We start from the raw sequence: 15,828 nt of genomic DNA, 5'->3' as shown, positions 1-15,828 counted from the left end.
ACTGACTTTATGTAAATTCAATTCTGACTGAAACTTCCATTTTTTTAAAACTTTGATATATTCATATTTTTATTTTATCATCTGATTCCCTAAAATTTTTTCATGGTTATAATTAAATAGTTCTTCATCAAAACACTAACAACAAACTACTCCTACTACTACTAAATGAAATAATAATAATAATAATAATAATAATAATAATAATAATCATAATCATAATCATAACAGTGATGGTGTAGTCAAAGAAGTCAGTCATTATATGTCAGCATTTATAGCTGCTGCTCCAGCTAGAGAACTTCATCTCCCAGAGTGCACTGAGGCAGGGCTGCTCGTCTCCCATTGGTCCGTCTCTCCGAGCAGCGGAGGCAGACATGAGGCAGTGGTGAGTGCCCGGCGGAGAGCTGCGGAGCTGAAATGAAGCGCACACGCGGAGCGGCTCACACCGTGCAGTTCCGTGCGGCTCAGGAAGAGGCTCCGCGCCGCTCAAGCTGAAGGCTGCTCCGGCTGAGTGAAGGGCTCCGTCCATGCGGAGGCTAGCGCTCATTCTGCTGCCCTGTGCTGTCGCCGTCCTGGTGCACTTGTGGTTGGCACAACGACCCTCCTCCACCCCGCCGGACAAGATCACATACTCGGGTACTTTTTAGCCACAGCCTCGGGCTTCACCTCCTTAAAGCCTCTCAACTTTTTGGTTAACATCCGAGCGGCTGGCTAACTTTGCTTTTACCGCCCCGATGTGTCTGTTGTGGTTGTGACTTTGTGTGGAAACAGGTAGTTTATGCTCGCTCGTTGGACTGTGTGTTCCTGCTCGGGCGTGTGTGTCCATATGCATGTGTCTTACTGAGGAATAATGTGAATCTTAACAGCTGAGTAGTGCAGGGCGTTGCTGGGATAATCTAACGTGTGGAAACAGATAGGCGAGCTGAGCATCTCTGCCTTGTTACAGTGCCGAGCTGTGTGCTGCTCTCAGAGGGATTGTCACTTATTATCAGGGGTACAGTGGAGCGTGAATCCTCTTCTTTTTAATCAGATGAATAGTTAGTTTAACCAGCCTTTGATGCATGAATTTTCTTTAGGTCAGTAATAGGATGCATCACAGTAAGTCAAAGCAAATTAGATGCCGGAGGATGTCAGGATCTGACTTTTGAAGCATAAATCAGCCGTCAAAGTGTGATTTTCTTTCTTTCTTTTTTTAAAAACAATCTCTGGTTGTTGTCTTATCATTGTCACCACAACTGTAGGTCTTATTTTACCACCATCCCCACATTAAATCATTGTACCATCAGTGGGTTCATTGTATTCTGTTGTTTTGATATTTCTTAAAATGTTTAACCTGGCTCTGTTTCTGATGCAGATGAGGCATTACCTTTCTATGAAGTTTTGGTGGGAGTGCTGTCAGCGCGACACCATTATGAACTGCGACAAGCGATAAGGGAGACTTGGCTGGGCTACCTCCGAGATCACCCCCACTTCCAGCACAGGTCTGTAGGGTGGAGCGCCAACTTCACGGCTTGTTGTTTTTTTTCTTTCTTTCTTTCTTTTTGGTTCCAAGGCCAGATTCATACAGTGGAAATAATGCCTGCAGCTGGCAGCGCATAACTGACTGCCCCATCAACACTTTTATCTTTACCTGACCAGCGGCCAATATTGTTCTCTCTTTCATTCTTCCTTTTTGTCCGTTTCTTTCTCATTCAGCGATCTGAGCACAGATAAGGTGTGATGGCCTTTAAGCAACCCTCAGTAACCATGGCAACGAAGGGTGGATAGATGGACAAGCTTTAGAAATCTTGCAGCCTAATATTGCACAAAACAAGCTGAATGCATTAGTGTTTGTGCTTATTTTCAGAGTGGGGGTGAAGTTTATTGTGGGCAAACATGGCTGTCCCATTCCAGAGGAGGACAGAGAGGATGCTTACTCTTGCTCCCTGCTCAACTTCACTGAACCAGGTAAAGAAAAAAACAAAAGAAATTCCTCACACACTGATGCATGGATATCTCCACCTGTGTTATTATGGCCAGATTTGCTGTGTGCAATCTGTTGCTTGCATGAAAAGGTGGTGCTGAGGCCAAATAAAAGGAGATCAGTTGAAAGAATGAAGAGATTGCATGTTCAGAAAAGAAGTAAAAGACCTTTATTCATGTTCACCCACACCTCAAGGACACCGTTCTTTTCCTCTCTGTACCCAAGGCCGGAGCAGAAACGCCTCACAGTCAACGCAGCTGCGGCAGCAGTTACTAGAACTGCGCACTAACACCTGAAAAGTAAAGCTATAGGAAGCCCCGACAGACTATATAGAAAATAATTGAATGGGCTTAGTGTCAGATTGTGCATCCACAGTAATTGTTATGTCTCTCACCTTCACAGAGTCAGTCAAAAGCATCCGTTTCACTACTGTTCCCGCTCGGTTCAGCGTCATGAAAACATAATTACTGCTCATCGGAACAGGCTTTTTCTGACGACGGCCTTTAGGGTCATGGTGATGTTTTATTTTTCCGGCTCATTCTTTGCTCTCCACCGTGTTAATGGTTGTAACCGTTGACGTGATTTGCTTCGGAATTGCAGGCAGGCAGGCTTCGGTGTGAGATGCTGGATGTGATTGAAAGAGAAAGAGACAATGGCTGCTTTTAAACACAGTTGGGTACCTGACTCAGGATTCAGGTCAAAGCACACGTTAAGCGGGCAATTAATTGTTGTTGAAATTTGTTCGTCTGTGCCGCATTCATCACAGGGATTTTTCCTTGGGACTATAATAAGGTGAATGCTGATTAGCTTCTTTTAGTGTATCTGTTGCCATCACAAGTCGTTTTTGTGCTTCGGCGAGAAAAAGTCAAAATCTTAATGATACTGACGGATTTTGAGACTTAAGCCTCACAGTGATTGATCTGTTTTCTGACATCTTATGACTGCAGCTGAAACCATTAATCTGTTTATCGGTTGACACACAGTTTTGCTAACCAATAAATTGTTTAAATCATTTACTGGTTCCTGCTTACCAAATGGGGACACTGGTTGCTTTTCTTAGTCTTTGGTTTTGTTTGTTAAGTCGCTTAAAACAAGCAATTTGGAGAAGTCGTCTTGAGCTTTGAGAAAACTTTTTTTTTAGTATTTTGTTACATTTTATAGACCAAATGTTCATTGATCAGTCAAGGTAATAATCTGAAGAATAAAGATCAAAAACATTTTGAAGATATCGGCTGTAGACATATCTGCCTCCTCTCCAGTATAACATCCCAGCTTGTTGTCCATGACTGGATGCACATTCCCTTCTGCTCAGTGATACGGTGTAGTTTGGTAGAGAGAAAATAGTTCCTGCATGAAACTGTTCAGGACAAGGTCTGTGGAGTATCTTGAGTAATTGAGCCTGAAAAGAGACGTGGCAAGTATATTTTACAAGTGTATTTTTGTGGTGCTTTAAGGACCACGAACAATGAGCCATCTACTTCCGTTCTGCTACAGCAAAGGCAGACATCTTTTCATAACTCAATAGCTCACACCAAAACAATCTTGAAGGATAAAAAGCACTACAGGTAAGAAGAAACATTTTCAAAATATATGTTTTATATTTACTTTGTTATGAACTGTCCCTTTAACCAATAACATAAACAATTGTCCAATGGAGCCCTAGTTGTGACGTGATCTGGAAACTGCGTTCAGTACTGTTGAAGTGTAAACACTGTGTTAAACTCTTAAGTTACTGCCTCATGTTGAGTTTATTGTTTACTGTTAATTATTGATTATTTGTGAAGATTTATTCATTTTTCACCACATTAAATTAGCGATCTCATGCTGTTCATTGCCAAGACACGCACTGCTGTCATTGATGTAGACAAGTAAGCACAAACTAATCATTTATATTTAGCGTGCATAGGAATATTAAACATATCCTCACACTCTGGTACAATCCTGCCGCTCAGTTCCACCCACTCAATGCGAGAAACATTTGGTTTGATGAACTGCTGCTTTTCCTTTGTCTGTGATCCTTTGCCTCTAATTGTCTTTATTATGGAGTGAGCAGCAGAACTTATGTAGAACGCAGCAAGTAAAAAGCCTTCTTTTCTTTAACAGCCTCGATCTTTTCATTGATCTCTTGGGTAATAAACTGCTTTTTTGTAATTGAGAAGCCACTGTCACGAACAGAAGCTCACTTTGGAGACAGCAGTCCTAAGAAGCAGCACCTCAGAGTGCTGATGGTATGTCTTTACCGGAGTCTGTCTCCTTCTCTGAGTGCTCTTCCTCTCACCCAAATCGCTCAGTCAGAGGCGATCAGCATGCTGGCATCGTGATAAATTTCACATGTGTTTGTGTGGTAATCTCTGCCTTGTCTCTGACCCAGTGGCAGGCCAGGATGAAGAGATAGAGATCGTGACGGTGTCCGACCCCTCGGTGCTCGCCCCCTCTGACGTGTCGGCCATCGCCCTGGATTTCAAGGTCCTTCACCCGGTGGTGATCACCAGGCTGGGGGTGTTTCCCAGCGGGACCCAGCCTGAGTTCCAGAGCAATGTGACGGTGAAGCTTCTCCAGCTCGACCAGGAGGTAACAGAGATTCTGCCTCCGACCTTAATGTATCCTGCATGTGGAGCCTGCTAGATGGGGGCAGCTGGAGGAGTCCGCTGGTCCTGTCTCCTGCCTCAGCCAGAGACATAAGTCCATTTCGATGACTTGTCTCTAAGATAACAGTCTCCAGGGTAGTTATCAGTGTAGATGAAGTTAAATTCATGCAAACTCATGATTATTTTTGAAGAATGAAAGCTTGTGACTTTTGCAGGAGGCTGTGGTCACTGCTCGCTTCAGTGCCATCAGCACAGGGACCATGTTGAACGGGGTGTGGTACAAACCAGTGGAGCAGTTCATCCTGCCCAAGGTCAGATTTTCCACATGTATACAGAAGACCAGCACTCAGAAAACAAAGTCTCTTAACATGTTTTGATTACGTACTCCTTGCTAAAAAAATCCTCTGAAATCCTCCCATCTAACTAAACTGTATCTCTCACTTTTTTCTCGTGATAACACCGTTCTTCATGTGCACAGATTGAAATGTTTGTGTTATGTTTGGGTTTTTTTTATATCCAGGGCTTTGAGGGGACGCTGGTTTGGCAGAATTTGGACTCTGCTGGACTGAGCATAATCAACTCGTCCTCCGTGCAGCTCAGTGATGGAGGAGGTGTCCTCAAGATCTCCTCTGTACGTACTGACGTGGTGTCAAAAATCTAAAAATATATTTTGAAAAAAAGTCTACTCAGGTTTTGAAGTGTGGGAAGAGTTCAAGAAGTTAAAAACGTTGCTATTTCCTTGAATTGCAGATCGCAGAGGGCATATTGCCTCATAGGAGCGCGCTTGGATTTCCCGGTCTGGCTGGAGGGTTCACATTTACTATCTATGGTTGGTCCAGCAACAGAACAAATTCTGAGCTTTTTATGAAAATGTGCAGATCAAAATCGCTGCATGAGTAAACTGTGTAAGGAGTCCCAGTCCATATGTAAAAGTAAAAAACCCTGGTTCACTGCTGCAGGTTGTGAGATTAGCTCCTTTTTCGCCTCAGGGCTCTTGCATATGTGCCAAATGGAAATAGCATTTTTCCTCCTCTCTGCCCCGTTGTGTTGCATTATTGATTGTACCTCCTGCATGTGTTTGTGTTTGAGTTTATCTGAGAATGGATTTGTTGCCATTTTGGGGAAAACAAAATTAAATTCACCATCCAGTATCTCTGAAAACAGAACTAATGACCCATTCTGTGAAATGTTACAATCTAATGATATTGTTTTGCCAGGCAGTGAGTTAAGTTATTCATTCAGACCATAGGTGAATAAGAAGTTAATGTGCGTTTTTTTAAAAAAATATATCGCTTTTTTTCTTCCTACTTTTTCTCCCATTACCCCCATCATGTGCCTCCTTATGCTCACCTCCCCGTCACCTGTGCGTTAGATGGAGATGGCTTGTCGGGGCTCCTGCGGGGCCGCCCAGCCAGAATGGAGCACCATGCCTCCAGACTGAGGCAGGAGGACGCTGCCTTGCAGCAGGAGAGCCTCACGCACGGGGACATGGTGTTTGTAGACGTGGTAGACACCTACAGGAACGTGCCTTCCAAACTGCTTCAGTTCTATAAATGGTATGCCAAGTGCTAATGACTCGATTCTCTGCCTCCAAATTGCCTGGGCCCTCTGAGGAAATCAGCAACCTGAAATGAAAGTGTGTCGTTGCCTCAAAATGTCTCACTGTTAGAATCACGATTGCAGTCACTCAGTCATGGAAAAAGTACAGTTGTGGGTCATCAGGTGGCAAAATATACAGAATGGTCTCAAGCTTTGACATGACAAGTATATTATTTATTTGCTAGACCTCCTGCCCTTCACTCTCAGTGGTATTTGAAAGTAAATTCACTGAAGGATATTGCTGGAAATCAGAAGGCAGGCTTTGATTGAGTTTGCAAATTTCCTCTCTGGCAGGTCTGTGGGAAATGCTGACTTTAATCTGCTGCTGAAGACTGATGATGATTGTTACATCGATGTGGACTCAGTATTAATGAAGATTGACCACAAGGGTCTCAAGCGTCGCAATTTCTGGTGGGGGAAGTAAGTACAATTTGGTGTCTGAATGTGTGTTTTGCAACTCGACTTCATTGCGCTCTCAGGTGAGATTCAGATGAAGGAAACAGGAAGGCTCTGTCAGAACGATGATGGGTCAGGCGAAAGGCAGACAGATTGTGATGATGATGTATCTACTGTCCTGACCCAGTTTCAGGCAGAGCTGGGCAGTGGACCGCATTGGGAAGTGGCAGGAGCTGGAGTACGCTAGTCCAGCCTACCCGGCGTTTGCCTGCGGCTCAGGCTATGTGGTCTCTCGTGACCTGGTCCAGTGGCTCGCCAGCAATGCAGATAAACTGAAGGCCTACCAGGTATAGAGAACCCGAGAGCAAGTGGATGTGCAGGGCGTGTGGGAGGACACAGTATGAATATAATGTGAGAAATCTGTCCGTCTTCTTACAGGGCGAAGATGTGAGCATGGGGATATGGATGGCAGCTGTTGGACCGCAGAAATATCAGGTACAAAACTGCCTGAATGACATCCAGACGAAATCACTGTGATCGTGAAGAGAGTCTCAGAGACTCAGTGCTTGTCCAAGGTGTTTTCACAGTCCAACATTTATCAAGAGGAGAGAGGCATTCAGTGTACCACAATAAAAAAAATATTAGAGAATACTGTAGAAAATTCAATCATGTATTCAGTATTGTTTTCCAGGAAATAGTCAAGGTACTAAGTGTCAGAGACAAGAAAAATTACATCATAGGAAAAAAAAACAGTTATATGACATAATTCAATTTGCAAATAACAATTAAAAAGGATAGAAAAAATGTGTTAATTAATGGAGCAGACTTGTTCAAGTTTGTTCTCAGGTTGTGCTGAAGCTCGTACATGTGAGTGACTACGATGAGCTCCGTTATCAGTCGACCTTTGTTTGTGTTTGTAAATGAATTAATATTAGTAAGACGACAGAAATAAATGGTAAAGCAGTTGGAGAGTTCTCTCTTTATTAACAACATTTCAGTCCTCAGAGTTCAGCTACACTGTAATGCACTAAAAATGAAAACATCAATATAACAATTTAAAGTGAAATGATAAATGATAAACATCTCTCAACTGCTGCTGAGATTGTCATTATTTAGTAATTCAGTATTAGACTTGGTGAATTAGTAACCGTTGTGCTTTTTATACTTTGTACAAGCAGTTTGCTTTACAACTGTGACATATGTGCATTTGACATTTATTTTATTTATTTATTTTACCTTGCACATGACTTATTGTACCGTGGCCTTGTAGCACGGCCTAACCTCCTCCCCTGCATCTCGCTGCACAAATTGTACAAACATGCGATAAATGAAAGCTCTCAAATCCTAAATTTGCTGGTGGTAAAGAGTTCAGTCACAAAGGTGTCAAAGGTGCACGTGAACAACACTGACTATAGCAGCAGAATGAGAAACAACTGAACCCAGTGTACAACTGCTAACCAAGCCAACTGTCCCGCCAGGACCCCGGCTGGCTGTGTGAGAAGGAGTGCTACGTGGACATGCTGTCGTCTCCCCAGCACACGGCCGAGGAGCTGCGCGTCCTCTGGGACAGGAAGAGGGCTTGCGGGGACCCCTGCGGTTGTCCCTGGGGCCACTAAAGCTGGCTCACACCGCGCTCACCAGGTGGCGCTGTGGGTAAAATGCACTCAACACTAGATGTCAGCTCAGTTTTTTTTTTTTTGGTTTCCTTAAAACCCCAAGCCAAGTCATTTCAGACTTTTATCAGTTATTATTATATGATGAGAAAAAAAAACTATAAGATTTTTGAAATGTTGGAAAATCTTAATCTTAAAAACTTTGAGACTGCAGGTTCTTAATGTTAACAAAAATACTGTGCCAACCATTTGCAGCTTCAGAATATGTTAAACACTCTCATTTAGCGGTAGCATCTTAGCAGCACTTGTGTCATGAGCTTAATTCAATTTGAGAAACGACATTTGAGTTCAATTTGGGATTGAAAGCATCGTGTCTGGAAATGAAAAATGAGGAGAAAGACTGGATTAAAAGATGTTTTAGTAATGCAGTGTAAACTTTTTGGTAAACTGACAGGGACGGACAAGAGCCACGTGCAATACCAGCGTGCGATGGTCATCGTGTACAGAATCATTGCTGTAAAACCTGAGTACTTTGTAAAATAATTATCGGTACTTGAATACTTGAAAGACTTAAATGTTTTGATTTTAAAAGGGACATTTGATGGAATTTTAAAGATTGCTTTACGTAGCTATATTTTGTAAATTATTGTCTTTTCATCCCCTTCACTATTTGTAGATTTATGACGAGCTTTCTCACACACACACACACACACACACTCTGTTTGTATTGTAACTGTCGTTGTGCTAATAGTGATGTGGCCTTACTGTATTTGTTAGGCATCATACTGTATGTATGTTAACACTTGATGTGTGATATCCACACAGATTTGAACTGGTGTATTTGCAGCACACATTTTTGGAACTTGACCAAGCAGTCAGAGTGACTGTGAAATAGACTCACTTAGTTTAACACTGGTTTTATGAAACCCTCTCACAGGAAATAAAGAACACTTAAGATTACTGACTTCCTTGTTGTTTATTTTGGGCAAGGTTGCACACAGTAAACTCACAGCTGGTGTTGATTCTGTTTAGGATCCATGTTGCTTCGGAAGCATTATGTTCGCCGTTAGCGCTGCTCAGTTGGCAGGGGAGGCCAACCCAGACGCCAAAACACATCCTGGCACTATACGTATCTGCAAAACCTTGTCTTCAAACTTCACGTTTTGGGTTGTGAAAACGCTGTGCTTAAACTCTGGTTAGGTTTAGGCTCTAAAAACAAGGGTAGGGTTTTGTTTCCCCAAACGAGACTGGAAAATCTCTCCGACATCTTGCTGAAAATATCCAAATTAGTCTCCGCAAACATGGCTGGGAAATCTTTTCTCCAGGCGCGTTCTTCAAAATATTTGTTATTGCTGACATAAAGACAGCTAGAAAATGTGGCAACTGTCGCTAAAGTGAGCCAGTTGGTTGACGCGGTCTCGAACAGTGATGTCTTGCTTGGTGGCCGTCACGCCACCACCAACCCCTCCACATCCCCACGAGAAATTCAGCTCTTCTGTACGCTCACATACGCAGTCAGAATGTCACGCAACGCGTATGGTAGAATCGTTGCTGTGATACGCAGGAAACGGACAAAACCAACGTATCGATGGTTCGTGGAAACCTGCAGTTCTAACATGTAATTGTGGCGACTGGGCCGCAGAGACACACATTCAGCAGGCAGACTTGTTTCATAAAGAAGTCTGTTTCTTCAACTTAAAAGGAATATGAATAACTTTGATCTCCGTTGGTGATTGTTTTCTCGATAACAGTGAGCCGGACACAACTGGAATCACGAGCAGGGAAACCTGTGGAGTGTTTTAGCCCCCAAATAGATCAGTGGCTTTATGTTAATCAGCAGCTCGTACACTGAACACTTTGAAAGCCTCACGAGAAGCAAGTAAGACTTTTTTTTTTTTCTTTTTATGCGCCTTCTCTCAACGCATGCTTTGAGTTGCCGCAGTGATTTTTGTTTACTGAGGAACAGCCTTGTGACTGATGCCGAGTCACCAAAATTAGATTGCCTTTCTGTGTGTTTTTGTAAAAAATGAAAGATGAAGCTGAGTATTTTACTAATGGAGAATAATACAAGTCATTTGTTTTATTTAGGCCTCTCCTACCTGCCAAGGAATCTGAAATTAACCTGACATTTGAGCACACATTCCTCTTCGTCTGAACCGCCCCTCCTCTCGCTCTCCATTTTATCCTTTCGCCTTCTCTCTTTCAGTGAGCCGCATGATAACAAAGTCATATCCGCATCTGTTCCACTCTCCTACGTAGATAAGGATGGCATTTTTTCACCCCATCACCTCCTCTTCACTGATTTGGCTCAGAACCCTTCAGTGTGAAGAGTGGAAACAACTCACTGATGTAAAGCAAAACAAAACAAAACAAAAAAAAAAAAACGCTCCCGTCTCGTTTCTGCTCTCGTGCTTCCTTAGAGGATGAAGTTATTGCATTTGTCAGAGTTTTGATGAGAGCTGTGGGGATATTGTCACTCACCGATGTTAAATGCTCACATTTCTTTCACATCACTTTGTGTTTTTGGAGATATGCTCCAAATCTTCTGCCTGATTTACTCTGTGTGAGTGCATGAGTCCTGTTCTCTCATACATGCCCATTCAACCAGGCTCTCAAATCAACCGCATCAGCCCCTGTCGGCAAATTTTACTACCTAAAAACTGAAGTTGTGTATTAGGAATCTTCCAAGGCTTGTAATTCACCATGTTTTTTTACCCCTCCGATGTGGGCTGTTTACATAATGTACGGAGAAGCATTCTGCTGGTAACTGGCTCATATTTGGAGGAAAAAGCTCATGTATTGAGAGTTAGATGGTGTGAAATAATGTGTCAAAGGGGAACACTACTCAAGAATTCCTTTGTTCTCTGAGAGATCAATACCTGTAGTTACTCCCGCAGCTGGATGGTTGAAGAGTAAAGCTGGAATAAGAACAAAACAAAATGGCATAATAAAAAGACGTTCAGCTCGTCATATTTTTGATATAAATAAACCCCACGCGTTTTGAATCTTCCCTGCCCTTAAGCGCCTGTGTAATCTTTTCTAAGCGACGACAAGAGTACAATTCCCCGAACCACTGACTTATTTTCACTCTATTAATATTTTGCCAGGAAAGTGCAATCATCCGTTTAGCCTGTGACAAGCACCGCTCTGAGAAAATAGAGGGAACTTGGGCGCTCAAGTTAATTGTATTTATAAAATCCTTTTCATCTTGAGTCTCACCTCTTCCAACAACTCATCTTCTCGCGCTGCAGATTGAATGCAAGAATATGTTGACGTGATAAATTTGAAACTCATTTCCTTGACGACCGCCTTACTTTTACTTGAGAGTGTTGGTCTTTATTGTGCCTGCTGTACTCAAACAGCCCAAACATCAGAACAAGACCTCCTCTAAATGGATTACAAACTGGATGTTAATCCAAACTATACACATTATATAAAGTGTATATGTTACAGTATGTTTTTCATAAAGCTTGATGTTTCAGCCATTTTGTGGTTTCTCAAAGTAATGGCTTAACTAATATGTTGTTAATCCGTTACTTTTAGCTATTCCAACTAACTGAACTAATACCAAGTCAGCTAATCTAATTCATTACTTTTAGCTGTTTTGTGTATCTATCGCTTGCTTTTAGCCTTTTCAACTGTTTAACCGTTACTTTTAGCTGTCTGTTTCAACTGCATATTTAACATAGCATTTTTTCAGCTTTTTATCCATTACTTTGATCTATTTCAACTATTTATTCATTACTTTTATCCAGCTATGTAAAATATATATCCAATACTTGTAGCTAACTTTTTCAGCTTCTCTGCCTGCTGTTAGTTTGCATTAAAATTCAGGATGGGCAGCTGCTTCTTGTAATTACATCCAACATCAGCATCACACCACTTTGTCAGCCTGTGGATGTAGTATCCAGTATGTGAATATGTTTTTTTTTATTATTATTTTTATTATTTAATTTAATTGAGCCAGTTTCATTAATTGTTGATGACAGAAAGTACCCTAACATAGTTACTTTAGGTTATAGATTATAAACCAGCAGTGAGAACACGTGTAATACCCATTTTGCAGCACTAGTACATTAGAGATGAAATTTAAGCTTACCTGTGGTGTCACAGTGGAGACACCACGGTTCAGATCAGACACAGCCATCCCAGATCTTAGAGAGGAGCTTACAGTCTGCTGAGTGGTGTGCATCTGCATACTCATTCAAACAACTCCAGATTCGACTCTGCTCGCTGAGCATTACACATTGCTGTCAATCAGCCTCCTCTTCTCAAGCACCCCCTCCTCTGTGAGCACTAAAAATGAGGAGGAAATCATTTATTCATGACACCAGGCATCTAAAACCAGTATTTCTGGCTGATTCTGATTCACAGGAATGAGGAGATATTATTAGACACACAACTATGCCCTAATGGGGCAACATTTTCATTCCCAATTTGAAATGGCACCCACAGCTCGCTCGCTCTCCGTCTCTCATTTGCAGCTACAGCGTCCATGCCTGTTAAGGTTGTGGCTGTCACCTTTTTTGCAAACATTTGCTGAACACAGCTGTGAGATGTGTGGCTTTGAGAATGTTGGGTGAAACATTCAGCAGAAGGTTGGCTGTTTGATAGTAGACGTAATTACACATGTCTTTGACAAAGTGGTGGAAATACTTAGTGAATCATGGAGGCCCTCTTGAGCCCTGCTGCAGTGACACTGTAGATTTACTACGATAGTGTTTGTGAGCGACAATTAGTCATTACTGAACCATTACCCACAGTCATTCTGTCTTAAGAGGATTGTGAATGAACTTATCGGTCGGACGATGAGATTCTTGGAAACCGCTCAGTCATTTGATCTAACCTGATGTAACTCCATACATGGAGTAAATGTCGTGATGTCAGCAAAGTGAATCCAGTTGCTTTCAGTTCAGCATTAAACAGGTTCTCCGGCAATTTAGTGCTGCTCTTGCACAAGATTGCTGCAGCAGCGGTTGAGATATCCTGACTTTTGTTCTCTAATATGGGCCAAGTTTCTAAAACACTGCTTCCTACATGTCTCATAATTCAAAAGCAAAAGTGTTTTTTTTTTGTTTTTTTTTTTTAATGTGTCTTTGCCTACTGGGTAACTTTTGCCAACACATTTCAAGCCCAAAATCCAGCTCAGGGTTTGTTTCTTGAGATTTTAGAAAGCTGTCTTCAGAGTTATAAAAATAGCAAACAACAGGAGTTTACATACCGAGTTGTGTTTTCACCCCATAATGTATAAACTGAACCCATCCATCCATCCATTTTCTATACTGTTTATCCGTCAGGGTCATGGGGGAGCTGGAGCCTATCCCAGCTGACTACAGGATGGTACATAGACAGGCCCACACCAGGATTTGAACCTGGAACCCTCTTACTATGAGGCAACAGTGCTAACCACTGCACCACCAATAAACTGAACCCAATGGGTAAAATACTTCATGAGCATACAAGCACGTTAAACTCATTAAAAGACGACAGTTTCATGGGTGGCTACAGTGATTGCAGATGGAAGGCATTTTGTTATTACTCTTTATCCCCAGTGGGACCTGAGGGCGCAGTGAGGTTTTTACAAACAAGTGAATGCTGGCAGAATTATGCATGAGAACACGTGTTGTGCTAAGAACAGTGACAAGAATATGAGACCCAAACCACACTGCATGAATACTGTAAACTGAAGCTTTCCAATAAGCCTGTGGATCCTAGTGACATTAAATGATGAGTCTTGCAGTACTGTTTTCTTCTTAGAGTCAATAAATGCCATGAAAATACCACACCAACAGTCAACTCATCCTTCGTCTTATTTTTCCGCACAATAGAGCACATAGAGTTTAAAAAAAACAATAGAAAAAAACATCACGTGCGACACTGCTGTTCATCACGATGAATAAGGGTGCTGCGGTTTACATTATGTCAGTCCTGTGTTGACCATCCTGCAGTCAATATTCACTCGTGCACCAAATCTGCAGCTGAAAGGAGTCCCCAACAAGCCGTTTTAGAAGTTATTTAGCCATTTTTAAAACTTACTGCTTATATTTTTGAACCATTTGCAAATAAAACCTCTCTGGTGCCTTCGGCTTGGGCTGAGAACAACAAACAAGCTGTTGAGAGTTGATTTTGGTCCCTTCATAGCTTTTGTTCTTGGTATTTGTTGAAGATCTCTCCAGTTTTGTCCTTGAAAGTAGCAGTGATGATTCTGTTCTTTAAAAACATCTTTCACAGGTACCGTCGTGGGTCAGCATGTAGACCAGCGTAAGTCACACTGATTGCACTCAGCAGTTTTCTTCTGAAGCTCCTGCGGAGGAATAAAATGCTCTGCCAGTTGCTCCAGTGGAGCAGCTCAGCAGCCCTGCAGAGAACCGACTTTCTCTTAAGTGTAAAATGTGCGTACATGTGTCAAACAAGGATCCCCTAAAGAGAACAGCAATCTCAGAAATCCTTTTCCAGGAGAGTAATTTCTAAAAAATATAATCAGTTCAATAAAGAAAATCAGTGAAGCAGCCACACAACAGCACATTCTCAGAAACGAGGTTCTCAGATTTTTGTTGTTAGCACAGGAATATTTATGACATATCTCTTGAGTGCTACGAAGCAACACAAATGTGTAAAGTGCAGCCCAGTGATAAATAATCCAAAGCTTGCAGAGGATGAGGGAGACAGTGAGTGAGCCATGTCGCTCTTCACACAAAAGCTATTCTGTTTTGCTCTCAAACAGAACTCAGACGCTGTGGGTGGAGAAAATCAATCTAGTCAACCTAGTGTGAGAGAGAGAAGAAATGAGAACCATGAGAGGCTTTGATTATTGTGATGGACTTAAGTCAGCTTTGCAAAAGCCACTTCATACGTCTGTTTATCAAATCAGAAATGCATTTGCATCACATTTTCCTGCAGTTGGGGCTGCTTGGAAGGAAAATTAGCAGTGGAATTGCTTCCCTCACTCCCAGATTTTCGAGAATTTGACATTTTGATTAATAGATGTGTTTTCAGCGAAGCCACAATTCAATCTGAAAGACACATAATTAACTGAATTGCAGCTGTCAAGAGCAAGAGCTTCAGTGAGTCAACAGAGTCGTCTGGGACAGACAGCCTCTGTCCGCAGAGCTGCGCTTCTTTTCAGCTGAGGAAAAACTCACAACGGTATTAACAGAACCCACAGATAATACAGGATTTAGATGACTGGTACTTTAGATTAAAAACAAAACAAACCCTCTCCCACCCACATCCATAACAGCCAACCTGTGTGAGTGCTCGCTCAAGGTACCCCAAAACAAAGAACAGGGGAGGCAATTCTGTAATAACTTGAATGAACCTGCACTGTTCAGCAGAACTACCAGTTGCCTTTACAAATGAACACATGGCTCTGATGCACTAGGAGAAGGCTCATCATCACATATACTATGGATAATACTGGTGCATAGGTGTGTGTTTGTAGCATAAATGTTCCAAAGAAGAAGCTACTACTTCTGTAAAAGGCAGAGAGCTACACATAAGAACAGCTGTTTGTCACATCTTGATTTTCATTTACACCCATGTGCACAGTAGATGGTGCTGCTCATCTCTGGAGAAGGGTCCTTCTCTTCACCCATGACATTAAAACATGTTCATTTCAAAACAGTGAAAATCAAACAAGTCTTGAGGCCACTGTGAGATGTCACATTTTGCT

At 42.0% G+C, this 15,828-nt stretch overlaps 1 protein-coding gene across 2 annotated transcripts; it reads left to right on the top strand.

The window, feature by feature from the left end:
- The first annotated feature begins 351 nt into the window (after nt 1-351).
- b3galnt2 (beta-1,3-N-acetylgalactosaminyltransferase 2) lies at nt 352-9,120 on the top strand. 2 transcript variants are annotated; one of them, XM_046402672.1, is made up of 13 exons: nt 352-633; nt 1,352-1,478; nt 1,844-1,944; nt 4,332-4,531; nt 4,764-4,859; nt 5,069-5,179; nt 5,299-5,377; nt 5,921-6,104; nt 6,442-6,567; nt 6,731-6,890; nt 6,982-7,038; nt 8,022-8,192; nt 8,611-9,120. In XM_046402672.1, the coding sequence occupies exons 1-12, from the start codon at nt 525-527 to the stop codon at nt 8,157-8,159; spliced, it is 1,488 nt and encodes a 495-aa protein (XP_046258628.1). In that variant the 5' UTR covers nt 352-524; the 3' UTR covers nt 8,160-8,192; nt 8,611-9,120. The 2 variants fall into 2 exon arrangements, with proteins under 2 accessions (XP_046258628.1, XP_046258627.1); XM_046402671.1 differs by having other exon boundaries at nt 8,022-9,120.
- The last annotated feature ends 6,708 nt before the right edge of the window (nt 9,121-15,828 follow it).

The sequence above is a fragment of the Scatophagus argus genome, chromosome 10 (genome assembly GCF_020382885.2).
Source record: "Scatophagus argus isolate fScaArg1 chromosome 10, fScaArg1.pri, whole genome shotgun sequence".
NCBI classification, from domain to species: domain Eukaryota; kingdom Metazoa; phylum Chordata; class Actinopteri; family Scatophagidae; genus Scatophagus; species Scatophagus argus.
The sequence above is the reverse complement of the archived record's forward strand: the minus strand, read 5'-3'. Positions and strand labels throughout refer to the sequence as shown.